The 27,818-nt window shown below is 36.0% G+C and overlaps 1 protein-coding gene across 5 annotated transcripts; it reads left to right on the forward strand.

Annotated features, from left to right (window-relative positions):
* Positions 1–27,462, forward strand: PNISR (PNN interacting serine and arginine rich protein). 5 transcript variants are annotated; one of them, XM_023205897.2, is made up of 13 exons: positions 1–131; positions 9,103–9,182; positions 10,847–10,961; positions 12,772–12,963; positions 14,535–14,758; positions 16,177–16,348; positions 17,255–17,445; positions 19,358–19,495; positions 20,817–20,916; positions 21,629–21,682; positions 22,798–22,968; positions 23,877–24,963; positions 25,197–27,462. In XM_023205897.2, exons 3-13 carry the CDS (start codon positions 10,874–10,876, stop codon positions 25,225–25,227), a joined length of 2,448 nt encoding a protein of 815 aa, XP_023061665.1. In that variant the 5' UTR covers positions 1–131; positions 9,103–9,182; positions 10,847–10,873; the 3' UTR covers positions 25,228–27,462. The 5 variants fall into 5 exon arrangements, with proteins under 5 accessions (XP_023061665.1, XP_023061667.1, XP_023061668.1 ...); XM_023205895.2 differs by having other exon boundaries at positions 5–131; positions 10,843–10,961; XM_023205898.2 differs by having other exon boundaries at positions 5–131; positions 9,103–10,961; positions 25,197–27,459.
* The last annotated feature ends 356 nt before the right edge of the window (positions 27,463–27,818 follow it).

The following is a 27,818-nucleotide window of genomic DNA, read 5'->3' on the forward strand; positions in this document are numbered from 1 at the left end:
ATTATTCTTTACTTCCGGGTGAGACAAATCGGGCGCCATCTTGTCTTGTTCCCGAAGAAGTAGAAGCATCGAAAGCGTTGGAGAGGTATTACCGGAACGGCGGCGACAAGGGTGTTCCCGAACTAGAGTGGGTAAGTGATGGAGAACAATTACACGTGGGCACTTGCCGGACCATTACAACCCTCTTGGTTTCTGTGGCGACGGTAACATAACTTAAAATAAGGCTGCGTACGCTGCTTGGCGCGACCGCTGGAACCTCATTCCTTTAAAGCGGTGCAGTCCGCCAGACTTGGTAAATCAGAGCGGTGCTTTCGCTGAAAAGGAAATGTCCCTGTTAAAGAGAGTGCTCACGACCCCATCTTCTAACAGTTTCCTCTCGGACGAGAAGGGACTAATTGTTGGGTTCCTGACCGGCCGTTAAACACTGCGCGTGCGCAGTGGGAACCCCCTTGTGGGGAGGGGGTTCGGGGGCCGGAGGAGGCGGGGGCTCCCGACCTGGAGCTTATACCCTTTGAGGCTCCGACTACGCAGGCGCGGTTCCTTAGTTTGTGTTTTTCGTGTTCTTACCTAATGATGGATATTATATGTGTTAAGCTTCAATAAAGGAACAGGTAGTATCCGATAATTCAGTTTTTTACCCTGTGGGGGATGGTATCGTCATCTGAACAAATTGAGCACTAGACAAATTTGTTTGTGGGTTGTTAAATTAACATTCTAGCTTAATATTTTAATTCAACATTAATCTTTTACATCTTTTTACTTCCTCATGCCCCCAAATAAAACAAAATAAACTTGGAATTCCTCATTTGAGTGCAGCAGGGCAAAACCAACAGAAACCAGACTACTAAAGATTTTACTTGTGGAATTTTTTTGCAAAGTGTCAGAGGGCTTATAGAGAAAATAAAACAGTTCTTTAAAGATGTTCTTTAGAGAGGTTTTTTTCTTTAACTTACTAAAAGACTTTATGTTTTAGAACAGTTTTTGTTTACGGTGAGCACGTAGGACGTCCCCACTACACACACAGTTTCTCTTATTAATAGATATTAGTATGGTACATTTGTTGCAACTAATGAACCAGTAATGATAAATTATTAACTAAGATCCATAGTTTATTCCTACTTCCTCACATTTTATCTAAAGTCCTTTTTCTGTTCTGGGATCCCAGCTAGGATATCACATTACATTTAGTTGTTGTATATTCTTAGGCTGTATATTCTTGGCTGTGACAGTTTCTCAGGCTTTCCTTGTTTTTGATGACTGTTAAGGGTTGAATTGTGCCCCTGTAAAATTCTTATCTTGAAATCCCTACCTCAATATCCCAGAACGTGACTGTATTTGGAGAGAGGGTCTTTAAAGAAGGTGAGGTTACTAGGGTGGACCTTAGCCCAATATAGTAATAACTGCTGTCCTTAAGAGAGTAGGACACAGATTGATGACGATGTGAAGACGTAGGGGAGAAGACAACCATCCACAAGCCACGGAGAGAGATCTCAGAATGAAATCAACCCCATAGGTCTTAGACTATACGCCTCCAGAACAGTGAGGAAATAAATTTCTGTTGCTTAAGCCACCCAGTCTTTGGTACTTTGTTATGGCAAGCATACCAAATTAATACAGTGACCTTGACATTTTTGAGGAGTATGGGTCAGGTACATTGTAGGGTGCCCTGCTTCTGGAATTTGCCAGACATTTTTCTCATGATTAAAATGGCTTTACGGACTGTGGCAGGGGAAGATCACAGAGGTAAGATGCCCTTTTCAGCCCATGCTATCAAGGATAGATACTATCAAGGTGACTTATCACATTGTTATTGACCTTAATCACCCTTCTGGAGTAGTGTTTGTTAGATTTTCCACTGTAAAGTTACTTCCCCCACCCCTTTTTATACTGTTCTCTTTGGAAGGAAGTCACTTTGCAGAGCCCACGCTTACTGAATGGAGAGTTGTGCTCTTCCTCAGTTAGGGTGGAATATTTACATAATTTATTTGGAATTCTCTGTGGGAGATTTGTCTCTTCCCTGCCATTTATTTGTTAATTTATTTTATCATATCATTATGGGCCTGTGGATGTTTATTACATAACTTGTATTATAATCCAGTACTTCTTTATTTTGCTGCTGAAATTGTTCCAGCTTTGGCCGTTGGCAGCTCTTTGAGTTGTCTACTGTTCTCCTTTAATGTGTTCCTATCAATTTTTTTTTTTTTTAGCACTTTATTACTTCCTGGCAGTATACATGCTCCAGACTCATCTTTTACATTTCCTGTCGCAGTCCTAGAATCAGCTATTTATTTAAGGATTCCTGATTCCTTTTTTTGAAGAACGATATTAAAACCATGTTCTAGTGCCTAGGTATGCTCATTGCTACTAGGATGTCATTTTGGGTGCTCTCTCTACATTTATTTTTAAATTATTGTTATTTGGGAGGAGGTTATTTATAACCAACTATCCAATTCTGCAATTTTTTTTTTTTTTTTTTTTTTGAGACAGAGTGTCACTCTGTTGCTCAGGCTGGAGTGCAGTGGTGGCACAATCTTGGCTCACTGCAACCCCCACCTCCCGGGTTCAAGTGATTGTCCTGCCTCAGCCTGCTAGGTAGCCGGGACTACAGGCATGCGCCACCATGCCCAGCTAATTTTTGTATTTTCAGTAGAGTGGAGGTTTCGCCATGTTGGCCAGGCTGGTCTTGAACTCCTGTCCTCAAGTGATCCACCCACCTTGGCCTCCCAAAGTGCTGGGTGTACAGGCATGAGCCGCCATCCTTGGCCTCCACTTTAAAAAATATGTCTTTTGAGCTACAAGCTGCAAATATTTCAGTATATACTAAAATGCATGTCACATAAAGTAGCAAAAATTCTGTTTTCCATATTTCAAATGATTATAAGATTAAGCTTTACCAGTGCCATTTCCACCTAATCTGAATTAAACAAATAAATTCTTTTTTGACTTTGAGGTCAGTCAACTTATATGTGAGACTGAAATGTCAGGGGCGAAGAGAATTGTTCTGTTTTCTGGCTTCTCAGCTTTGTGGTTGATTTGAGAAATATTTCATCCTATGCATCAAATGATAGATGTGTTTCTGTAGCTCTTTGATTTTGTAGTTGATGCTCAAGGACTTTAAAATACCACATTTTAATTCTCATCCATCTCTGTCACAGTCTTGGAGTGACTTTTGTAAATATTAATGATTGTCACTTTGGCCATGCAGGGTGGCTCATGCCTGTAGACCTAGCACTTTGGGAGGCCGAGGAGGATGGATAATTGAGGCCAGAAGTTCGAGGATAGCCTGGGCAACGTGGTGAAACTCCATCCCTACTAAAAATACAAACATTCTGGCACGGTGTCATGCACCTGTAGTCTCAGCTACTTGGGAGGCTGAGGCATGAGAATTGCTTGAACCTGAGAGGTGGAGGTTGCCATAAGCCGAGATCACGCTGCTGCATTCCACCCTGAGCAACAGGGTGAGATTATCTCAAAAATAAATAAGTGATTGTTATTTAAACAAGTCGTTTTAGGACTGCAACACAATGAAGTTCTAAAATAGATGATGGCCATTTCTGGTTGTATTAGGGATACCATAGCAAATTACCACAAACTGGCTGGTTTCAAACAACAGAAATTTATTCTTCCACAGTTCTGAAGACTAACAGTGTAAAATTGAGCTTTTCATAGGGCCATGCTCTCTAATGGCTTTGTGGGGGATCCTTGTCTTTTCCTAGCTTTTGGTAGTTCTTGTCAATCCTTGATGTTCCTTGGCTTTTAGAGCCATCTACTCCAATCTGTACCACTCTGGTCATGTTACATTGTCCCTGTAAGTGTCTATGTTTCTTTTTTAATAAGATCCCCCCTAATCAAATGTGAACTCATTGTAATTTGAATACATCTGCAAAGACCCTATTTCCAAATAAGGACATATTCACAAGTATCAGGAATTAGGACTTCGGTGTATCTCTTGGACAGGGCACAGTTCATTCCATAACACTGGTGATAGCTATCACTCGATTTTTTTTTGCAGCAGTGTGTGATGGTTTTGATGATCTGATACAAACCTTGGTTATTCATCTTTCTGTTCTTCCCAGACCCCATTTGTTTTCCAAGGAAACAGCAGTTAACTTTACTCCATAAAGGGAAATAACTCTTAGGAAAGTCTTGCAGCCTTGCCCATCACTAACCGGATTTCTCCGAACTTGAAAACTCAAGCCTAACAAACTTTAAAATTAAGTCTAAAGGGAGAGTGAATACATTTGGTATCAATTTTTGATGTTATAAAATCACAGTCGCAGTATTGGAATGTCATTTTCATGGTTGAACATTAATGTATTTACTTGCTAAGATTTCAGCGAATTATAAATATTTAACCACTTAATATGGACAAAACATTATGGAGAACTTAAATTATTATAAAATGTTTTCTCTCCCCTAAAGAAGATTCTTGTTTGAGCCAAGACAAAAACATGAAAATTTAATGCAGACCCTCTATAAAAAGTATTGTATATCAGGTCAGGAGATCGAGACCATCCTGGCTAACACGGTGAAACCCCGTCTCTACTAAAAATACAAAAACTAGCTGGGCGAGGTGGCGGGCGCCTGTAGTCTCAGCTACTCGGGAGGCTGAGGCAGGAGAATGGCGTAAACCCGGGAGGCGGAGCTTGCAGTGAGCTGAGATCTGGCCACTGCACTCCAGTCCCGGCGACAGAGCAAGACTCCGCCTCAAAAAAAAAAAAAAAAAAAAAAAGTATTGTATATCATCTTTAACTTATTAAATGGAAGCTTTCAAACAGTGGAAAAGAACAGGGTAGCAAATGCCCATCTTTAAATTATCAACATTTTCCAAATCACTTTTAAACCAACTTGTAAATGTCATTTTTAATGGTACAAGGTTATGTTATTTCATTAAACCATAGTGAAATTTTGAAATATGTATCCATTGATTACTGTGTGTTGTGCTTGTGTATTCCTTCTGTTTTCTAGGTTTTGCGTTTGTTAGATTTGTTAGTAGTGAAGATGAAGGAAGAAAGAGTAGCGTTCCTAAATCCTTGCCATAAAATCACTTGTAATCTTACTCTTTAATTAAAAAATAGTTAATGAAACTCCTTATCAAGCATTGTGCTATGTGCTGAAACATATATAAAAGTTTAAGTATTTCCTAGTTTTATACCAAGTCTTTACTACAGTCTGTCCCTTGTCTACAAAATTTTAACGTAAGTCCAAGTTTTGTATTCATGACCAGAGTTACCTGTTTTGGATAAGATTATCAACATTTACTCTAAATCCTATAAGAAAATGAGACAGAGGACATTTGCCCAATGCATGAAAAATGATGCCGCTTGAGGCCTTTTCTTTTTAAGAATGCAGTTATGGGCCGGGTGCAGTGGCTCACACCTGTAATCCCAGCACTTTGGGAGACCGAGGCGGGCGGATCACAAAGTCAGGAGATTTGAGGACCATCCTGGCTAACACAGTGAAACCCCGTCTCCACTGAACACAAAAAATTAGCTGGGCATGGTAGCGGGCACCTGTAGTCCCAGCTATTCGGGAGGCTGAGGCAGGAGAATGGCGTGGGCCCGGGAGGCAGAGCTTGCAGTGAGCTGCGATCATGCCACTGCACTTCAGCCTGGGTGAAAGAGCAAGACTCCGTCTCAGAAAAAAAAAAAAAAAAAAATGCAGTTGTGTATAGAAAATTACTAAATTACAAAATCATCTCAAAACTGCTAAGCTCTAAGAATTGGAAATAGGAATCAGATAATTTTAATCTTTATTTTATATATTTCTGTATTCTTTGAATTATTTTATTCTGTGAATATATATTCTTAGAAAAAATACAGATTTTTTAAAGATACAAAGAACCAAATGAAGCTAATGAACACAGTCCATAATGACTAGTACAGGCAATAAACATTACACAAACTTCTTCAACTGTGAGACATTGGGCAAATGTCCTCTGTCTCATTTTCTTATAGGATTTAGAGTAAATTTTGATAATCTTATCCAAAACAGGTAACTCTGGTCATGAAAACGAAATTTGGACTTAATATTAAAATTTTGTAGAAAAGGGACAGATTGTAGTCCCTTTTTTTGCACTTAATGCAGTTTGTACAGTAATACATATCAGTATGTAGAAGTAGAAATCTACCTTATTCATTTTAATGACTGAATAGGAATCTACTGTATGGTTCACTCTTATTTAACTTGCCTGTAATTTAATGTCACTGAAACCAGGTGTTTACTGTTACATGATATGCTGCCGATTTTTGAGTTATGGTATGAATATTCACATTCATGGTTTAGGACCCTGCAGTGGAATTGCTGCGTCAGAGGGATGTGCACATACAGTTTTGTTAAGATGCCATAATGGCAAATTGTCTTTCTTTTTTTTTTCTGGGGTGGAGTCTTGCTCTGGCCCCCAGGCTGGAGTGCAGTGGTGCGATCTCGGCTCACTGCTACTTCCACCTCCCGAATTCAAACGATTCTCCTGCCTCAGCCTCCCGAGTAGCTGGGACTACAGACCCGTGCCACCACGCTCAGCTAATTTTTTTGTATTTTTAGTAGAGACGGGTTTCACCATGTTAGCCAGGCTGGTCCTGAACTCCTGACCTCAGGTAATCTACCCTCCTCGGCCTCCCGAAGTGCTAGGATTACAGGCGTGAGCCACCGTGCCCAGCCGGTAAATTGTCTTTTAAAAGACTAACCATTTGGTGTTCCACCTATGCCCTCATCCAGTAGTCATCCTCTATAACTAAATCAAGTTTCTCAACTCCAGACTTAATTAAAGCACTTTAATAAACAGCCCTTAACTTCTACCTTCCTTAACTTACCATCACCTTCTTTACTGTTTTTTTATTCTGCTCTGCTTTTCCCAGTTTCACATCTTTTTTCTATTTTTCTCAGCCTAAGTGTCCCAAACATTGTATTACTTGAATAGTAGCTTCCATTAAAACTTTAGGGAAGAACAGCTTCTAAAAATATAGCAAAAGTAGAAGTGGTTGTTTTAAACATACAGAAAAATAATTATAGGTGATACAAATCAAACTCTTGAAAATATGCAAATTAAAACCTCTGTACATAGGAAAACTTTTTTTTTTTTTTTTTAAATAAAAACTTTAGCCAGGTGCAGTGGTTCACACCTATAATCCCAGCACTTTGGGAGGCCAAGAGGGGCAGATCATTTGAGGTCAGAAGTTCGAGACCAGCTTGACCTACATAGTGAAACCCCGTCTCTACTAAAATACAAAAATTAGCCAGGCGTGGTGGCGGGCACTTGTAATCCCAGCTACTCAGGAGGCTGAGGCAGGAGAATCGCTTGAACCCAGGAGGTGGAGGTTGCAGTGAGCCCAGATCATGCCACTGCACTCCAGCCTGGGTGACAGAGCAAGACTCCCTCTCAAAAATAATAATAATAATAATAATTATAACAATAAAAGCTTCAACCTATGAAACAGAAAGACAAATTTAGACTAAAGAATTCTTTCAAAGATAAAGTGAAACCTCTGTAAGTTTTAGATTTGCTTCTGGAGAAGAAATGGAGTTGAGCAGAAGTGGGTTGGCTTGATCACACTTCTTGTTTTTTGAGATGGTGTTTCTCTTGTTTCCCAGGCTGGAGTGCAATGGCACAATCTCAGCTCACTGCAACCTCCGCCTCCCAGATTCAAGCAATTCTCCTGTCTCAGCCTCCCAAGTAGCTGGGATTACAGGCACCCACCACCACGCCTGGCTAATTTTTGTGTTTTTTAGTAGAGACGAGGTTTCAGCATGTTGGCTAGGCTGGTCCTGAACACCTGACCTCAGTTAATCCACCCACCTTGGCCTCCCAAAGTGCTGGGATTACATGCGTGAGCTACTGCGCTTGGCCGATCACCTTTTTTTTAAAACCCCGTAATAGTTGTTAACTTGAAGAGTGCTACCAAAAGTAATGGTGAGAAAGCTCTAGTATTGATACTAATCACCACAAATTGAAACTTCCAATGCTTAGTTTTTATGTGTTTCTTATTTAATCCTCACAATAATCCTTTGGGGTATAGATATTTAGGTCTTCTGTTTCACAGATTGGAAAACCAAGGACTAGAGTATAACTTACTCATGTTCACATCACTAACAAACAGATATAAGTAGGCATCTAGAACCAGAGCCTGTGCTCTGAAGTCTAGGTGACAGGTGGTGACCAGAAAACTTAAAAGGGGAGCTAAAAAAGTTGTCCATGACAACCATTAAACAAGAGTAAGAACAACCTTTATTTAGAGTAATTTCTGGAAAAGTAAATTTATGGATTGGGAATGATGGTAGGGAGTCATTATACATCATTTTCATCATTTAAATAGTTTTAGTAAGTGCACATTTTCAGTTTCAGTAGGCATTTTATAGAGCTGTTGATAATGTCTGTATTATATGGGTTTCCAATTTAAGATAGGAAAATTATGCATTGAACTCTGATAAGCTGTTAAAGCGTTGGAAAGCACAGCAAGCTTTTTGGTTTTCATAAGTAGAAGTTAACAGCTTCCTCATCATTTGCCTTTAAACAGAAAGTAATAACTAGACACTGCTTGTTTATTTAGTGTCTGCTATGTGCAAGATGGTTTCTTGTACCTTATTGAAGATAAAAAGATGAATACGTTTGTCTTTCTGTCAACTGTAAAAGCTGTTGATTGAATAAAAAGGAAACTAAACCATTTCAGGAACAAACTGTTCTCTCCTTGCTAATGTTAATTTCCAAACATAGTATTCTATAGGAACATTTAAATTAATACATTTTATTACCTTATTTGTATCATCTAAGTTAATAACAGGTGGATGAGATCTTCATTTCAAATGTTTGTTGTTCATTTTTTCTCAATCTCTAAATTGTTTGACATTGTTTTTTATTATGAAGGAATTGTTCAAGTAAATAAAGGATACTTGGAAAGAAAAAAGACGTTAAAATGCTTTGCCTCTTCATTTCTGGTGTATCTCTTTTCCTTAACTTTATTATGATAAAATAATTCCCCATTATAAAGTTAATGCAAGGAAAAGTGACTAACTTGGAGGTGATCACACTTATGTTGCATCTCTAGAATTTATTTTTATGCAAATCATGATAATCTATAAGCAGATATCTACTTTTTTTCCCCCTAGGGCATACATAATCTTGCTGCTATGCTTCGAAGCTGTAGTGTGAATCAACCTAAGTTTTAAACAGAAGGTGAATCTCTGAGGTCAGTTTAAATAGCAGTTGGTGTGTCTTCTTGGTGTTTCCTATTTATTATTTATATGTTAACTCTTAATTAAAGTTGTAAGTGAAATTACTTTTCAGGGGCTCTGATAACCTATTTAGCCTTAAAGGACTCTAAAGGTGTACTTGGGAAACTGGAGAGGACACAAAGGGGAGGAAGAAGGAAACACTGAAGAGGGGTTAGAAAAAGGAATATATTTAACTTGGAACTGATACCCAAACCAGTTGTTGGCCTCATTTGTGCTGTCTAGTGCCTATTTTGCCATATTCTAATAATGCCGTTGTAATTGATTAGTGTAACTTGAAGACGGGTACATTTGACTCATAAGTAAATCAAGGTAACAAAAGAAATACACCCATAATCCACAGTGCTTTTCATTTGAGGGATTAGGATCTGCTGCAGATAGAACTATACCTGTATGGCATTCTGGGAATGCTGCAAAGACTGGAGTTGGAAACTTTTAAAGGCCTGAAATGTAATCTCCAGTTGTCCTATTAGAGTTAATGTCTCTATTTTATTGTTATCCAACTTGCCTACTTTTTGTGATCCTGCAATACAAAGGCTTGCTTTTATCTTGTTTTTTAGCATACAGGAAAGGATCAGTCTAGAAGGATTCATTTAGTAAACATTTATTAAATGCCTGCTATGAGCTAAGCCTTGGGATACAAAAATAAAGAAGAAACCATGCCCTGGTTGTGTGAGTCACTGGTTCTTGAACAGGGTTGTGTATCAGTATTTGATAAAGTACAAAGATACTAGACTTGTAAGACTTTTAAACCTTTTATTAGGAATGTTTTCAGACTAGCTTACAGAAAAGTTGAGCTAGTGTGATGATTCCCCCCATACCATCTCCTAGATTTAATAGTTATTAACATAAAGTACCTTCCCTCCCATCTTTTCCATGCTATTTATATGTTAAGAAACCAAGTCTTGGAGGCTGTCTTACTTTCTGGATTTATACAGTTGATCTCATTTCTTTATTCTGTAAAATTGCTTTATATTGTAAGTAAAATCCAAAAGCTCAATTGGACTCAGTTAAATATTTATTATGAGAATTCTTAGTGATTCTGCGAGCATAGTAGACACCTAATAATCTGTAGGGGTGATATTTTGGCAACCTTTGAATTTCTGATTTCTCATCAACTTTTCTTGTAAGGTTTCCTGACTTAATATTTTATTACTTTTGGCAGTATGGTAGTTTTCTAATTATATTCTGCATTTTTCATTTTTATTAGCTGTAATTATTTATGAGGAAGAATTTTTCTTCATCAGCTGAAGCTGTTTGGTTACTATCTTAAAGGAATCTTGATTGGGGAGAAGTGAAATCACTTTTTTTCCTACAATCTTCAAAATAATTGTCCAGAAATTTATATTGTACAAAAAATAGAGTTTTTTTTTTTTTTTAAGTCTTTTTTGAGCTAAATTCATTGTTATGCTTGCCACCAAATTCTGAGACCAGCATTAACGTAAAATTTTCTACCTCTTGTTTGGTACCCTAAAAATTCTAGTTGGCCTCTGGCAAGCTATTGGCAATTTTAGACCTCTAATGAAATAAATGTATCATCATAAAATAATTTCTGATGTGAAGTTTTAAGATTAAATAACTCACTATAGTTTTTAAACTATGTTTAATTTATTGAAGATAGAAAATCAAGTATATTTTAAAAGAAGGGATGTGGGATCAAGGAGGACAGCCTTGGCAGCAGTGGCCCTTGAACCAGCAACAATGGATGCAGTCATTCCAGCACCAACAGGATCCAAGTAAGGAAACCAATTGAATTTGAAAGGGTGGGGTTGGATATGTGGAAATGGGTAGAAGACATATGATAGGGTTAAGGGATATGGAATTAAGATTGGTGTATTGGACCATTTTATAGTCAGAATTTAATGTTCTCATAAATAGCCTTGCCATAGCTTATATAGCAGGAAATGGACTTCCCTTTGGAAGACTCTCAAAAGATAGAAAGCTTTTTGAAGATTTTACATTTTTTAAACTGATTTAGTCCTTGTTTTTCTAAAGAAAGAGAAAAGCCTAAAATAGGTTGGTTATGAAGAACACACTTATGTGAATTCTGACTCTTAAAGTTGTATATCATATTGAACTGGATGGTATGCTATATCATTTTAAAATTTTTTTGCTATGGATTATTTCAGGCACACATACAAAAGTAGAAGAGTATAGGGAGCCCCCCATTTATTACTTTAACAGTTATTAACTAGTGGCCAATTTTGTTTCATCCATAAGACCAGTTACATTGCTGTGCCCTCGCTGGGTTAATCTGATGCTATTTCTTTTTTCAGTAGCCGTGTATCATTCTGTTGTAGGATTGTACCATAATTTAACAAAGCCACTTTTGGATGTTTTATTATTTGTAGCTTTTTCACTTTTTAAAACAATTAGCGTAATCTTGTGTACATATCGTTATTCACTTGTCCAATTATTTTCTTATGAAAAGAGATAGGTTTGCTAAGTCATGGTAATTTCAGATGCACATTGCCATATGTAACCCCATAGGGGTTATGCCAGTGTTTCAAACTGTAAGAGAATACCTATTTAATCTTCATTAAAGTAAGATATAGAAAAACATATCTTATTCTACTTTGTTTACTTTATTAATATTAGATCTTAATGCATTTTTGAGTGGATTTGCAAAATAAAAAGTATTAAAAAGGTCTTGAAATGTTAAATATGGATACTTTGGAAGAGAGGTCAGGTGCGGTGGTTCATGCCTGTAATCCTAGCACTTTGGGAAGCTGAGGTGGGCAAATTGCTTGAGCTCAGGAGTTTGAGGCCAGCCTGGGCAACATGATGAAACCCCGTCGCTACCAGAAATTCAAAAATTAGCCAGGCTCATAACCCGGACTCTACATGGATGGATGGATGGATCATGGATGGATAGATAGATGGGTGGATAGATAGATAGGTAAAAATTTAAAAATTGAAAAAATATATCTTGAGAAGAGAGTCTTCAAGATAGTGGGGAAATGAACTTTGAGTAAAGATTGGCTAAGAAGTTGTAACCAGACTACACTAGTCATGTTTTGGCTAGAGAAGGGAGCCTTACTTAAAGAAGGGCAACCATAAGGAAAAACAGAGTTAGGTAGCTGCACTCATCCAAGGCCTATAGGCTCGAATGCAGGCCTGGAAAGATAAATAGGATATGTTGAAGAAAGAAATGATAGCATTTGATTATTTTTGTGGTGATTTTTTTTTTGTAAAGGTGATGACATTTAAAAACTCAGTAAAGTAAGATACAGGGGATAAATATTATATGAATTAATATTAGAAATGGGTTAAGAGTGTTCTTGTGGAGTTCTTTTCTGAAAGTGTTAAATAGGTATATTATTTTTTAGGCTGAATATGGGTTATTTGTTAAGCACCCTTTCAGACACAGTATGCTTTAATATTTAAGATCTCTCATTTAAAAAATTTTTTTCTAATTTTCCTCATACCCTCTCTGTCTGAAATATTTAAGATCTAAGAAATAATTGAGATGCTTGTTTTACATAGAGGCACTATTCTTTTAGCTCCTACATTCTGAATGTTGAATTCAATGTTAATTTATGTTAGGCCAGATTGACTGGGCTGCATTGGCCCAAGCTTGGATTGCCCAAAGAGAAGCTTCAGGACAACAAAGCATGGTAGAACAACCACCAGGAATGATGCCAAATGGACAAGATATGTCTACAATGGAATCTGGTCCAAACAATCATGGGAATTTCCAAGGGGATTCAAACTTCAACAGAATGTGGCAGCAACCAGGTTTGTTGTTTATGTTTTCACAATTTTAGGACTTTTAAAAAACAAAATGAAGATTATTATTAAATTTTTTAATTTGCTTAGTAGTGTGACTTCCTGAAATTAATGCTTCTTAAAAAATAGGCGGTTTTCAATTTGAATTGACTTTGACATTTTGTGGTTAAAATTATTCTGTACTCATTCTGCTAGCATTGCGGCACTCAGTTTGATTCATTTCTTGGTTCTTCATTCCTAGGCTGACAGGGGCTGGGAACACTCTGGAAACCTCACTTGGCATCTAGGGAAGAGAGCATTCTTTGTCTCTCTATTGCAACCTCTGGCCTTTTCAGAAGCAGCACTGGCAGAGTAAAACATGTCTAGCCTCTAATTAAAGAAAAATTGTGTCACTGTGTGACAAATTAGTCTGTCAAATATACTCTGCCCCGACCATCCGCCTACCTTTTTCTTCCCTTTTTTTTTTTTCAGATAGTGATCTTTCATAAGTTTTTGTGTGTTTTACTTTTTTGTTTGTTTTATTTCACAGTATGATGTAGATTTCTTGATGCTAATTCAGTCTTCCATGGCTTGTGTTATTCTTTTTTAATAGTCACTTGAAACTATGGAGGAATTAGCCTCACATTTGGGTATGCTAATGGTGAAGTCATAACCTCCTTTCCCTATTAATACTTTTTGTTTCTCCTAATAAGAATGGAGACCTCAGTTGAGACCAGCCTGGCCAACATAGCAAGGCCCTGTCTCTACAAAAAAAAAAAAAAAAAACTTAACAATTAGCCAGGCATAGAGGCGCGTGCCTGTAGTCCCAGCTACTCAGGAGGCTGAGGTGGGAGGATTGCTTGAGCCTAGGAGATTGAGACTGCAGTGAGCTGTGATCACGCCACTGCACTCCAGTGTGGGTGACAGAATGAGTCTCTCATTTAAAATGAAAAATACGAGAATTCAGATTACTTTTAAAAACATAAATATTTTAATCTTTGATACTTGGAGGTAGTTCATTTCTAGCTTTCTTGAAAATGAAATTTCCCCACATTTGAAAATGTTTTAGTTCCTACGTTTAAGTTCCCAAATGACTCTCCCTGGCATCCCTACCCCTTAGTTTTACTCTACTTTGTGACCCTGGGCAAGTGGTTTACCTCTGTGTGCCTCAATTTTCCCTACCGAAATTGGCAAAAATAATACCTGATTTCTCCCTACCTCACAGGGATGTTGTGAGGATAAATGTGTTCGTCTAAGAAAGAAATTATATAAAACCTCAAGGTATTATTTTTGTGGTGTTGTTACTAAACAAAAATATAAAAATTCAACAAAAATAGTGCTTTGGATTTTGGTACATTTGTTAAAAATAACGTTGGGCATTTGGTTAGGGTGTGAATTAGAGTGGAATTACCTCATTTTGAATTACATATGACAGTTTAGTTTATTGCTTATTTTTAAGACAAAAGGAATTTGACCAAGAAGTCATAAGTTGTTTTCTAAATCTGTATGTTTACTGAAAAATCTTTCTTGAGATCTTAAAATTTTGTGTTGATTTTGTTATAACCCCCTGTTGAATGTTTTTATGCCTAAATCTTAAATAGAATGGGGAATGCATCAGCAACCCCCACACCCCCCTCCAGATCAGCCATGGATGCCACCAACACCAGGCCCAATGGACATTGTTCCTCCTTCTGAAGACAGCAACAGTCAGGACAGTGGGGAATTTGCCCCTGACAACAGGCATATATTTAACCAGAACAATCACAACTTTGGTGGACCACCCGATAATTTTGCAGTGGGGCCAGTGAACCAGTTTGACTATCAGGTGAAAGATATTTTGTTGCTTTAATATTGTAGATGTGCACGTAATCCATTCTTTGGAAGTGTCTCATCAAGAATACCTAAGATACGTGTTTCACTTTTCAGACTTGTATAAATAAGCACATTCTGTCTCAGAAAAGTTATCAATTTTTGAGTATTAAAATAATTAGAATTTGTTTTCTGATTTTGTTTTACTTCATTAGGAAAATGGTATAAAAGATCATTAGGGAAAATTTTTGAAAAAATTAAAAATGTGTAAGTGCAATAGCTATATGTTTTGTTTTCTAATTTATATTTCAAAATGGTATATTTAAATGTTAAAGACTAGAGAATGCACACTAATTGAATATAGCTTATGGTTAAGACATGAATAAAACACATCAACATAGATCATTTTCCTAAGTGTAATTCCTTGTGCTATGTAGAATTATGACTGTTTTTCTAGTGTCATTTTTTTTTTCCATTCTGACATGACATGTTAATGGAATTGTATATAATTTCTTCTGTAGCATCTAATTCATTCCTAGGGACATAGAACTCTGTGGGGAATAGTGTCATATGCTGGGCTTTATTTACTTTATTCCCTCTGCCAGGTTCTACCCTTAAAATTATAGTGCTAGTTGTCATTTTGAAGTAACTGACTGCAATTATTAACTTATAAACTGCTATCATAATTTAAAATTTTGAAAGAAAAATCATTATTTTGTGAATTCTAAGGTAGATTTGATAATGGACATATAATATTCACCTTGAGATGGTAATCCTCTCATTAATAAATATTCAGATACTTGTTGTATACTTGGTATACAGATAAAACAGTTTTTATCTTGTTTGAAGAAATGTAATGGCAGGGAACATCTGCTTACCCTACTTTTGTGTGGTAGATCCCATGTAAACAAGACAAAGAGCTGTATTGGCAGTTGGCCTAGAAAAGCCTCTGAAAATAGCAAAATTGCAGAAAATATTTAATGATTCAGTAACTTCTATCTTTGCTTATAAATGAATATATCTGCAAGATTATAGAAACAGCTTAAATTGTTTAGTTCACTTTTTGTTCACTGTAAGTAGGGTGTTGAAATTGACAAAAATGTCTAGGTAAAGAAAAATTAGTATCTATTTGATGTCTTAGTGTTGGTAGGATTAGCTTGTAAATGGATTTGGAATGAAAAATTTCATATACTTCTTCAAAGTAGCTTATCAGGTGGCTTTTAGAAGCCTCTTTGCATTTACATAGCCGGAAAATCTTAAGAAAAGTAAGCCTAGGTTCTTGGGACTATAGAAGTATCGGTGGATATTAGAGCCATGGAATTCTTGGATGTGCTGCACACATGGATTTCTACTGTCCCAGTTCATAACACACGTGTGTCCCAGAGAGTATATTGTATTAATTTGAAGAAAAAATAAACTGCAATACTCTTTCAGCATGGGGCTGCTTTTGGTCCACCGCAAGGTGGATTTCATCCTCCTTATTGGCAACCAGGACCTCCAGGACCTCCAGCACCTCCCCAGAATCGAAGAGAAAGGCCATCATCATTCAGGGATCGGCAGCGTTCACCTATTGCACTTCCTGTGAAGCAGGAGCCTCCACAAATTGGTAGCTATTTAATTAGTTTAGTGGACCACAATTGGCATGACTTTTTTTTATCATTTTATAAAAGGGATGTCTTGTTTTATTAAAATTGTTCGAGTATCTCTGATGTGTTAGGAATTGACACTTTATTTTTTATGGTCATAAAACTTAAATTCACAAAAATGATACTGGTCTAAAATATTAAAAGGTTTAAATAATTTTCTTTAAATCTTTACATTAAATTCCAGATTTTGTGATGAAGTGTAAATTTATGCTAGCCATATCATTTTGGTATTTTCTTCAGTGTGGGCATTTCAGTACATTATGCAGATATATGAGCCCTTCTCAGACCTTTTAAACCTAGTTGTTCAGTCTCTGTCCACTCTCAGTTCATCTGATGCACTGCTGTCAGATTAATTTTCCTCTGCTTATTTCACTTCCCCTAAGTGTTTTGGCAGAAAATTTCAATTTTTAAATAACATTTTAGAGCCAGCCTATTTCAAGTGACAAATACATATTTATGCCACTTTATATCTGGAAAGTTCTAAATCATTCAGTATTTAATGAACAGGAGCATTTATTAATAAATCTTTATTTTTTACATTTTAGAAAGAGTCTAACTTTATACTTTTTTAACTTACTAGCAAATCACTTAATTTTTTCAAGTCTCGGTTTCCTCACCTGTGGAAATAAGTCGAGTAATAGTAGTGATCTCTGAGGGCTTTTTGTAAGGATTAAATTAGATGATGGTTTAACATGCTTTCATTGTGTCCTGGCAGATTGTAAGCACTAGAGCAGTGTTCCCTACTGTTATTAAAAGTGATGGCATTTAAGAAAATCTGATATTTAATGGGATATTTTTTAAATTTACTCACAAGTTTGTAGAAATATTTTACTTAATTGACTTGTGTATATTCCCATGTGAAACAGACGCAGTAAAACGCAGGACTCTTCCAGCTTGGATTCGTGAAGGCCTTGAAAAAATGGAACGTGAAAAGCAGAAGAAATTGGAGAAAGAAAGAATGGAACAACAACGTTCACAATTGTCCAAAAAAGAAAAAAAGGCCACAGAAGATGCTGAAGGAGGGGATGGCCCTCGTTTACCTCAGAGAAGTAAATTTGTAAGTAGAATCCCCAACAGGAAATGCCATGTGATAATCTTGTTTGTGTGAAAACTTTACTGAAATAGATATTTTAGTCTATAGGAAAGTATTAAAGTGATGTTCCTAAGATTACGTTCATTAAGTGTATTGAAGATTATGTTTTTATATATGTGTTACTGAAGATACAGTAAGGAGAAAATGGGAAACAAGTTTATAAACATTTCATTCCAGAGAGCTGGCTAGATCTTGATAAACAATCTGTATTTGTTCATGATGGTACAGGTGACTCCCTAGTGGTAGATTATAAAACAAATCTACCTTAAAATAGTAATAGAGAAATATAATCTCCCTCTTTTGAACATTTAAACATATACCAGAGGATGTAATAATTTTTATTGTTTTTGACATGAGCACTGGAAGTATAACAGCATTTTAAAGTCTTTAAGTCTTCATCAGTTAGATGGCTTGAGTGGTTTAGGAACTTTTTTATTCAGCAGGTACGATAGCCACAGCACTGGCCAGTATGCAACTCAGAAAATTGGTCTGTCTTCCACGGCCATTTTGTGGTTTAGAAGTAAGTCTCAAGAAGAGCAGAATAACTAGATTTTGGCAGGCATTAGTTTTGCTTAAATTCCATAAATTACTTTTATTTTTCCCAAAAGACATATACCAAATCTGTGTTTCTATTCTAGATGTTAAATAACAAAAATAAGAAACAACAGAAAAACACTGTTGAAGCTTACTCTTTTTTTTTTTTTTTTTTTTTTTTGTCTTTTTAGGCAGTTGGGGGATCAGGGTCTCACTCTGTTGCCCAGGCTGGAGTGCAGTTGCACAATCATAGCTCACTGTAGCCTTGAACTCCTGTACTCAATCAGTCCTCTCAGCTCAGCCTTCCAAGTGCATAGCTAGGACTAGAGGTGCATACCACCACTGCCACCTAATTTTTGTATTTTTTGTAGAGATGGGGTTTCACCATGTTGCCCGGACTGGTCTTGAACTCCTGGCTTCAAGTGTTTCTCCCACCTCGGCCCCCCAAAGTGCTGGGATTATAGACGTGAGGCACTCTGCCCACTCTTTTTTTAAAAAAATCCTTACATGAAATAGTGGTGTTCCAAATTTTTTTTAAGCATCAAAAATTTGTTTGGAAATTACCCTTTCTCTTTCCTCCCAAATGCCTGTGGGATTGTGTTACATATATTTTTCCCCTGGTTCAGGTAGTCTTTCCACAGTAGTATTTAGGTGGTCATCTTGTCTTTTACCTATTAGGATTATTAAAAGTGACTAGGGGACACTTCTCTGACAAAAGAAAGAGTCACATGCTATCTGGATCTTGAAACCGTTTAAGACAGGAGACAAACTGCTGGCATTTGTTTAATCTGAAGTAGACCTCGTTTTTATCTTTTCATTATGGAGCTAAAAAGAAGCAAGTTTTACTGAGTTTCAGGGCCAGTTGAGATCTTGGCCCTGAAAAATGTGATTAGAGATTTTTCATTTTAAATCGTGCAACTTTAGGTAAATAGCTTAAATATATAGCTGTAAAAGTTATACTGAATAATATGTCTATGGTCCATTTATCCAAAGTTCTGTAAGCCTCTCAGGCCCTTTATATGTAATAGATAATAATTAAATCAGTCTCTGGGCATTATGTTTTTCTGGGTATTTATAAAATAAGTTTAAAATTGACCAAGGGAAAAAGAAAATTGAAAAAATAATTTATTTTCCTAAGCCATCTTGTAATCTTACGTTTTTCCCAGGTTATACTTTTTAAATTATCAAATGAAATCTGTAATAAATGTAATTTAAATAGCAATTTCTCTCATATTTCTGTTTTATAGGCTTTTTAGTTTGGGGTTGAAGATTTTCTGTATGTAAGATAAGGATTTTACATTATACACATGAATTTGGAGTACCATACTATTATTTTTTATAGGATAGTGATGAGGAAGAAGAAGACACTGAAAATGTTGAGGCTGCAAGTAGTGGGAAAGTCACCAGAAGTCCATCCCCAGTTCCTCAAGAAGATCATAGTGACCCTGAGATGACTGAAGAGGAGAAAGAGTATCAAATGGTAGATTGTTAAAGTTCTAACTATGTACACGGATTTATTTTGTTTGCAATTTTTTTTGGAGACAATATTAGAGGAAAAAATAGAAACTATAACTGCTGACTAGTATTATTAATTGAAGAGATGCTCCTTTTAACTTAAAACAATTATAGAAACTTTCATTAATAGGGACTTTTTTAAATGTGTTGATTTTGGCTGGGGTAGTCCTAGTACTTCATGGGGGGTCAAGGCAGGGGGATTGCTTGGGTCTAGGAGTTCAAGACTAACCTGGGCACTATAGTGAGACCTTGTCTCTACAAAAAATTAGCCAGGCATAGTGAGGAGCACCTGTAGTCCCAGCAACTCAGGAGGTGGTGGAGGATTGTTTGAGCCTGGGAAGTGGAGGTTGCAGTGAGCTGAGGTGGTGCCACTGTATTCCATCCTGGGCGACAGAGTGAGACCCTGTCTCAGAAAAAAAGAAAAAAGTGTTTTGAATTCAGTGTCTCTACTATACAGATACATTCATAATATTTTTTTCTTTGATCCATATGATTTTGGAATTTTTTTTTTTTCTTTTGGAGACGGAGTCTCGCTCTGTTGCCCAGGCTGGAGTGCAATGGTGGGATCTCGGCAAACTGCAACCTCTGCTTCCTGGGTTCAAGCTGTTCTCCTGCCTCAGCCTCCCAAGTAGTTGGGATTACAAGTGCCCACCACCATGCCCGGCTAATTTTTTGTATTTTTTTAGTAGAGACAGGGTTTCGCCATGTTGTTCAGGCTGGTCTCAAACACCTGACCCCAGGTGATCTGCCCACCTCAGCCTCCCAAAGTGCTGGGATTACAGGCGTTAGCCATTGCACCCAGGCTAGAATTTTTTTGAAGTTTTGATGTTAACAGAAAAAGGTTCAAGATACTTTATTCCTTGGAATGGCTGCTCTGATGTCTAAAAATATTTTATAAATTGGCTTTGGCTAGGCATGGTGGCTCACACCTGTAATCCCAGCACTTTGGGAGGCCAAGGCAGGCAGATCACTTGAGATCAGGAGTTTAAGACCAGCCTGGCCAACATGGTGAAACCCTATCTCTACTGAAAATACAAAAATTAGCTGGGTGTGGTGGTGCACACCTGTAGTTCCAGCCACTTGGGAGACTGAGGCAAGAGAATCGCTTGAACCCAGGAGGTGGGGGTTGCAGTGAGCCGATATCACGCCACTATGATCCAGCCTGGGCAACAGAGTGAGACTGTCTGAAAAAAAAAAAAATGACTTTGTATTTTAATATTTTTGAAGATGTCACACTATTAGTAGTTATAATCATTAGAAATACTGTATAAAATGCTCTTTTTTAGATGTTGCTGACAAAAATGCTTCTGACAGAAATTCTACTGGATGTCACAGATGAAGAAATTTATTACGTAGCCAAAGATGCACACCGCAAAGCAACGAAAGGTATATTTTGGTGTTTTTGATTTTGCTTTTCCTGGGGTATTTTGGTTCTGATGACTATTTTGGACTTTTTTTGTTGTCCTTGTTGGATTTCTACCAGATATTTGAATATTCTCTTGCATGTTTTAACTCTTAAAGATTAGATTTGTAGACACCATATTAGAGCTATACAAATATTTTTGTTTTATCTGACCTACATGAGTACAAATTAGCAGTCATGCTGTTGTCCTCTAAAATGTATTATGGAAAATTCCTGATGTTCAGTTTATCCTTGATTTTTTTTATAGATAACATGGCATTGTATGACTTCTGATACAGTTTATTTTGACTAATGAATTTTGAATTATCAACCTTCAGTTTTTAGTTTACCAGTTATCTCTTACAGAAGCAAGTGATTCCCTACCCCTATATTTTAGTAACACCTTAAAAATTTATTGAAAACAAAAATTAAGTTACATATCATAATCTCAGAACTAGACATACAGATATACTTGTCAACATTTTTTCTCATTATAAACCAATTTCAGCTCACATCAGAGTTATAATTTCAAAGCCAGACATGATACTGGTTTAAAATGAATGTTATGTTTTTAATGTTTCTTCTCTCCCCAAAAAGCAGCAATAGTAGTAGATTTAACAATACCATAGACTCATGACTATGAAATCGTGGCTATTTGTGTTAACATGTTGTTCCTGTTGTTGATGTGATACAAAGCTCCTGCAAAACAGCTGGCACAGTCCAGTGCACTGGCTTCCCTCACTGGACTCGGTAAGTGTTTTCCATATTTGTGAAAGGGCCTAAAGGGAAAAATCACACATACATTGTCTCTCTACGTGTTCTGTTTTGAAACTGTATTAGTCCTACTCAGTTTATAAAAACCTAGGTCTTAGGGTTATGTCATCCTGTCTAAAAAGGTTTGCCTATTTTTTTGACTGACGCATTCACAGTGAGAAATTTATAAATGTGATGGTTAATTCATAGTTTATTGGGGCAAGTTATATTGGAAGATTTCCTTATTGCTCCAATATATGCATTTTATATATATATAATTATATGTGAACACCTATAGTTTGTACTTGATAATTCATAATTTAGCCATGATAATATCTAAGCTCACTTTCAGAATTATTGCATACATGCCTTAGGGAGGAACCTATCCACTAATGCTTTTAATAACTTACATAGATTGTATTGTGGCAAGTCAAGTTTTAATATAGAGGAAAGGGTTTATCTTATAGTAAAATAGTAGTGATGTGTTCATAATTTACTATTTGCATGGTATATTATCAAGGCTGTAAAAGCCTGAATTTGCCTTTTCCACATCTTCATTTCAAATTAATTTTTGTGAGGACGCAGAGAAGTGGGTAGAACCAAATGCCCATGTGGTTTTTGTTATGGTTATTTATATCATTTCAGGGTGGGGAGTAGTATCAGCACCATAATATTTCTGTACCAGGGAGATTATAGTATTCTAATTTTTTCAGGGAAGAATTGCTTAGCTCTAGGGATTTCTAAACTTTGAACAATAAAAGTTAGTTTTAGAAATACTTTCAGGGTCATGATTAAGCTTTAGTGTGGCTTTGTTACTGCCCTGTTAAGTAGTTTTGTTGGTTAGTATGGACAGTACAGCAAACCCATTATGATTCCTTTACATTGAGAAAGATGTGAAATAGTCCAGAAAGAATAAGATATTAAGTAACCTTTGCCTGAAGGTTCTGTGAACTCCTTAAGCATTGAATGTATACTTCTCCCCACCCCGAATAAGCATATTCTTCTGGGAAAAGGCAATGAAAAAAGAAATGAGCTTTCTTCTCAGACCTTGAAAAGTTTTTAGTGCATAGTATAATTTTTTTCATATGATAGACTGAGCTTTATGCACACAGGTGGACTGGGTGGTTATGGATCAGGAGACAGCGAAGATGAGAGGAGTGACAGAGGCTCTGAGTCATCTGACACTGATGATGAAGAATTACGGCATCGAATCCGGCAAAAACAGGAAGCTTTTTGGAGAAAAGAAAAAGAACAGCAGCTATTACATGATAAACAGATGGAAGGTGTAGTATACCTTTTAGACTTAATTTTGGTCCAATTTTGTATTTCTTTTTATTTTTTAACCAACCTAAAAATATCAAAGGATAAAATAAAGGCTATATTATAAATAACGTGATATAACTGAAACTAAAGTCACAAGTTTTGTTTGGTTGTTTTAGGAGCCATTCATTGCAGTGGCTATAAGCCAAGCTATTTAGGATATTTTTATTTCTTGTTAAAATTCTTGAAATGAAAAAGATTACTTTTGAAATGGGAGAAATATATTTGTAAGACTATTGAAAAGTAATTTGTAGCTAGGATATATAAGGATAATAGAGAACCTAGAAGTTTTTTACTTAAGATACTTTACATAATAGGAATAACAAAAGGGAAAATTTACTTAGAATTTCTTCTTTGAAAAATCTAAGAAAGGTAATTAAGAGTTAACAGCTAAGACTTCCCTATAAACCACTTACCTACCTTTAAAATTTTGCTTTAGTTGGACAAAAGGGAAGTCTTTTCCTACTTGCCTCACACGCACCTCTATGTCTTGATACTGTATTTTGCTACACTGTCCAGGAGGGTAACTTAACTAACTACAAGCTATAGAGGACTTGAAATGTGGCTAGGCATGTGCTGTAGGTATAAATTACATGCTAGATTTCAAAAGCTTTACTTGAAAAAGAAAACAGAATTTTTAAAAATTTATTATGTGTTAAAATGATAATATTTTTGGTATATTAGGTTATTTTACCTGTTTCTTTTTACTTTTTTAATGTGGTTACTAAAAAATTTTGAATTACTTATATGGCTTGCATTATAATTCTATTGAAAGTGGTGTTCTGTTGTTGCAGTCTGGTAGCTTGACATTTGGTAGTATGAGAATTTTACATTCACGTTTTCTTAGTGTTTTTGTCTTTTTCTGTTTCAGAAGAAAAGCAACAGACAGAAAGGGTTACAAAAGAGATGAATGAATTTATCCATAAAGAGCAAAATAGTTTATCACTACTAGAAGCAAGAGAAGCAGACGGTGATGTGGTTAATGAAAAGAAGAGAACTCCAAATGAAACCACATCAGTTTTAGAACCAAAAAAAGAGCATAAAGAAAAAGAAAAACAAGGAAGGAGTAGGTCGGGAAGTTCTAGTAGTGGTAGTTCCAGTAGCAATAGCAGAACTAGTAGTACTAGTAGTACTGTCTCTAGCTCTTCATACAGTTCTAGCTCAGGTAGTAGTCGTACTTCTTCTCGGTCTTCTTCTCCTAAAAGGAAAAAGAGACACAGTAGGAGTAGATCTCCAACAATCAAAGCTAGACGTAGCAGGAGTAGAAGCTACTCTCGCAGAATTAAAATAGAGAGCAATAGGGCTAGGGTGAAGATTAGAGATAGAAGGAGATCTAATAGAAATAGCATTGAAAGAGAAAGACGACGAAATCGGAGTCCTTCCCGAGAGAGACGTAGAAGTAGAAGTCGCTCAAGGGATAGACGAACCAATCGTGCCAGTCGCAGTAGGAGTCGAGATAGGCGTAAAATTGATGATCAACGTGGAAATCTTAGTGGGAACAGTCATAAGCATAAAGGTGAGGCTAAAGAACAAGAGAGGAAAAAGGAGAGGAGTCGAAGTATAGATAAAGATAGGAAAAAGAAAGACAAAGAAAGGGAACGTGAACAGGATAAAAGAAAAGAGAAACAAAAAAGGGAAGAAAAAGATTTTAAGTTCAGTAGTCAGGATGATAGATTAAAAAGGAAACGAGAAAGTGAAAGAACTTTCTCTAGGAGTGGTTCTATATCTGTTAAAATCATAAGACATGATTCTAGACAAGATAGTAAGAAAAGTACTACCAAAGATAGTAAAAAACATTCAGGCTCTGATTCTAGTGGAAGGAGCAGTTCTGAGTCTCCAGGAAGTAGCAAAGAAAAGAAGGCTAAGAAGCCTAAACATAGTCGATCGCGATCCATGGAGAAATCTCAAAGGTCTGGTAAGAAGGCAAGCCGCAAACACAAGTCTAAGTCCCGATCAAGGTAGTATACTTTTTAAAGTATTTTGTCTGATTTTTTAAAAAATTTGACTGAATTTATTCAAAGTTGAAAGTGTCCTTTCTCTCTCTCTTTAATAAACTCAGTTTGGTACTTGATAAATAATCATAGTCTTAAATGTTAGAAATCCTATATAATATTATTTATTTAAAATTGCAGATTTTTAGTTTAAAATACATTTTTATTTTTAAATTTTGTCTTTTCCCTTTTTTTTTCAGATCAACAACCCCTCCCCGTCGTAAACGCTGAGGAATGATGTGGCAAGAATGCCATGATGTTGTTTAAAAAAATTCCATGAGTTTTAAGGGCTTGTCTCATTATAGAGGCACATTGTGGCTGTGTAGGTGAAACCAGAATCTTTTTTTTTTTTTTTTTAATCTGTAAATAGGTGTACTTTTTCCAGTGCTGCTCCAAGTTACTTAATAGGATTTCTTTGTATTACATTTTTTTCAAAAAATATAGTGCATAATAAGACTATAAACATGCCATTCTCTTTCAGCTGTAATGTTCTTAAAATTATTCTTGAATGTACTGTGATGTCAATAAAGCTCTTTAGTTCATTTTTGTTAAACTCTTGCACCTTAATTTTATGGTTTTAATCTAAGGAACGTACTTTTATCAAAAGGCAGCTGGAATTTTGTATAACAGGTTTTAAAGGTACCTTCTCTCACCTCCCCCAAAGAAAATGGTTTTTACTTAATAGTTTGTCAAAGTTTGTAAATTGTACCCATGGACTTTTGTCAGATTCCAACTTTAAGGCTATGAAAGAGGGCTAGAAATAGACCTTTACTTTTCATTTGGAAGTATTTGACAACTTTCTAAACTTTTCTTCCTATTTTGGGGATTTTCAAATAATATATTCTCTGTGTGTATAACGTGTGGTTCACTCCTGTAAAATGAAATTGCTGGAATCAATCAAGCCAGTGCACCAGTAGAGTTATTTGTAAGGAACGATTGTGTTTGACACTAATAGTCAAGTCTGGAACTATATTCTATAGTCACTTCTGTTTTAGAAGCATTTTGAAACACTTTTTGGGGTTATAGAAGTAAGACTCATGATTCAATATATTTATTTATATTTTTAAAGTATATATTTAAACCTCAAATTAATGGAGGAATGCTGTATTATGCAGGTTTGTGTCAATTTCATGACATTAAAATTGTCTGATTTTGTCCGTTTCTTAAAATTATGATTAGTGAGTGGTCTAACAGTTTAAGGCATTGATAACTTACGAGTAGAATGGGGCTCTCAAAGCATTTTAACTCAGTTGCTTTCAGGGTCCTTTTTTTTTTTTATGTAATCACTTATTCAGTGATAAATCTCTGAAAACAAATGCTTTTACATTTTAATTTTAAAAGAAAACAGGTGCAGGCCACAGAAAAGTTTTAAAGTATGCCTTCTTACCAGCAATAGTTAATTCTAAAAATCATGCCAGATTTTTGCCAAGATCAGTGTTTCCTCAACATGAAGATAGAAATAGATTTGTATAGTGTGCTCTTGTACCTCTACATAGGTTATTATATAATTTTGAGCAGTTATACATTTATCTAAAGGAAATAAATCAACTGTGAATAAATGCATGTTTACCAAAATGGCTGTTTACAGTGCATTTAGTTCTGATATTTATAAAGATGACATTTCACAGAATAACTTTAAAATAGTTTGGAATTCTATATAGTCTAGACATCAATCACATCTGGAGACAAAATAAAGGAAAATGTGCAATATTTTTTATGTAGGCAAGCTAACACAGTGTACCTAATTACAGAATTATCTGATTAATTTGTAATAGATAAGTTGTATAACATTTTCATATCTTAAAATGTTTTTTAGATCAATCTTGAAGTGAAATATTATTTTCAAAATAAAATTCTACAGAAAAAGTCTGTTGGCTATGATATGCACATTTTTGGGCAAGATATGAACTAGAGCCAAAAGTAGTATTTGACAGTTTTATTTACTCTGCCATAATTTGCAAGCTTATCAGTTAAATCTGTAGTTTTTTTTAAAGCCGTCATGACATTTGTGATTATTAGTACATAAATCAGTATTATAATTTGATATTTGGGTTTTTCAGACTTTTAGTGCCAGATTTAGAGAATTCATTATTTTCTTGACATGTGATATAGTATTTACCTTGAGTGGTAAGGTTTTATAAGGTAGGGTTTTCATGATTTAGGATGTGAATGCGAAAACTTACATAAAAGTTAGATGTATAATTTGGTTATGAAATATTTTCTAAAATAATACCACCAGAAAATTAACAGATTAAATTTTTGAGACAATCCTTGGTCTGGATTGGTTAATGAAAATGTCTTCTTTAAGAGGTTCTATTAAAAAAATATTTCTAGTGTGTTAGTCATAATTGTTTTTGTGGACTGGGGGTAAACCACACCATTAAGGGAATAAAATGTAATTTGAAAGAGGTGATTATAAGATTTGTTTCAGGCCCCAAAATATAAATAAAAATTGGTGTGGAATCTCATTAGTGTATATGTTTTCTGCCACTATAAAATTACATTTTTAGCATCTGTTTCTAGTGGTGTAATACCAAGTAGGTAAATTTTGCAGTCTGTTTTTAGTGTCCTGAGTTTTTTGTTTCCTTAAACACGTGAAAGGTAATAGTAAAGAATTTTTTTTGGGTGGGTGCGGTGGCTCACGCCTGTAATCCCAGCACTTTGGGAGGCTGAGGTGGGTGGTTCATGAGGTCAGGAGGTGGAGACCATCCTGGCTACCACGGTGAAACCCCGTCTCTACTAAAAATACAAAAAATTAGCTGGGTGTGGTGGCCGGCGCCTGTAGTCCCAGCTACTGGGGAGGCTGAGGCAAGAGAATGGCG

Source organism: Piliocolobus tephrosceles, chromosome 5 (genome assembly GCF_002776525.5).
Source record: "Piliocolobus tephrosceles isolate RC106 chromosome 5, ASM277652v3, whole genome shotgun sequence".
In the NCBI taxonomy this organism is placed as follows: domain Eukaryota; kingdom Metazoa; phylum Chordata; class Mammalia; order Primates; family Cercopithecidae; genus Piliocolobus; species Piliocolobus tephrosceles.

Coding starts and splice junctions, on each gene's coding strand:
- PNISR (XM_023205897.2), top strand. CDS start 10,874: ATGTGGGATCAAGGAGGACAGCCTTGGCAGCAGTGGCCCTTGAACCAG. Junction 19,496..20,816: donor AGGAGAAAGAGTATCAAATG/GTAGATTGTTAA, acceptor GCTCTTTTTTAG/ATGTTGCTGACAAAAATGCT. Junction 24,964..25,196: donor AAGTCTAAGTCCCGATCAAG/GTAGTATACTTT, acceptor TTTTTTTTTCAG/ATCAACAACCCCTCCCCGTC.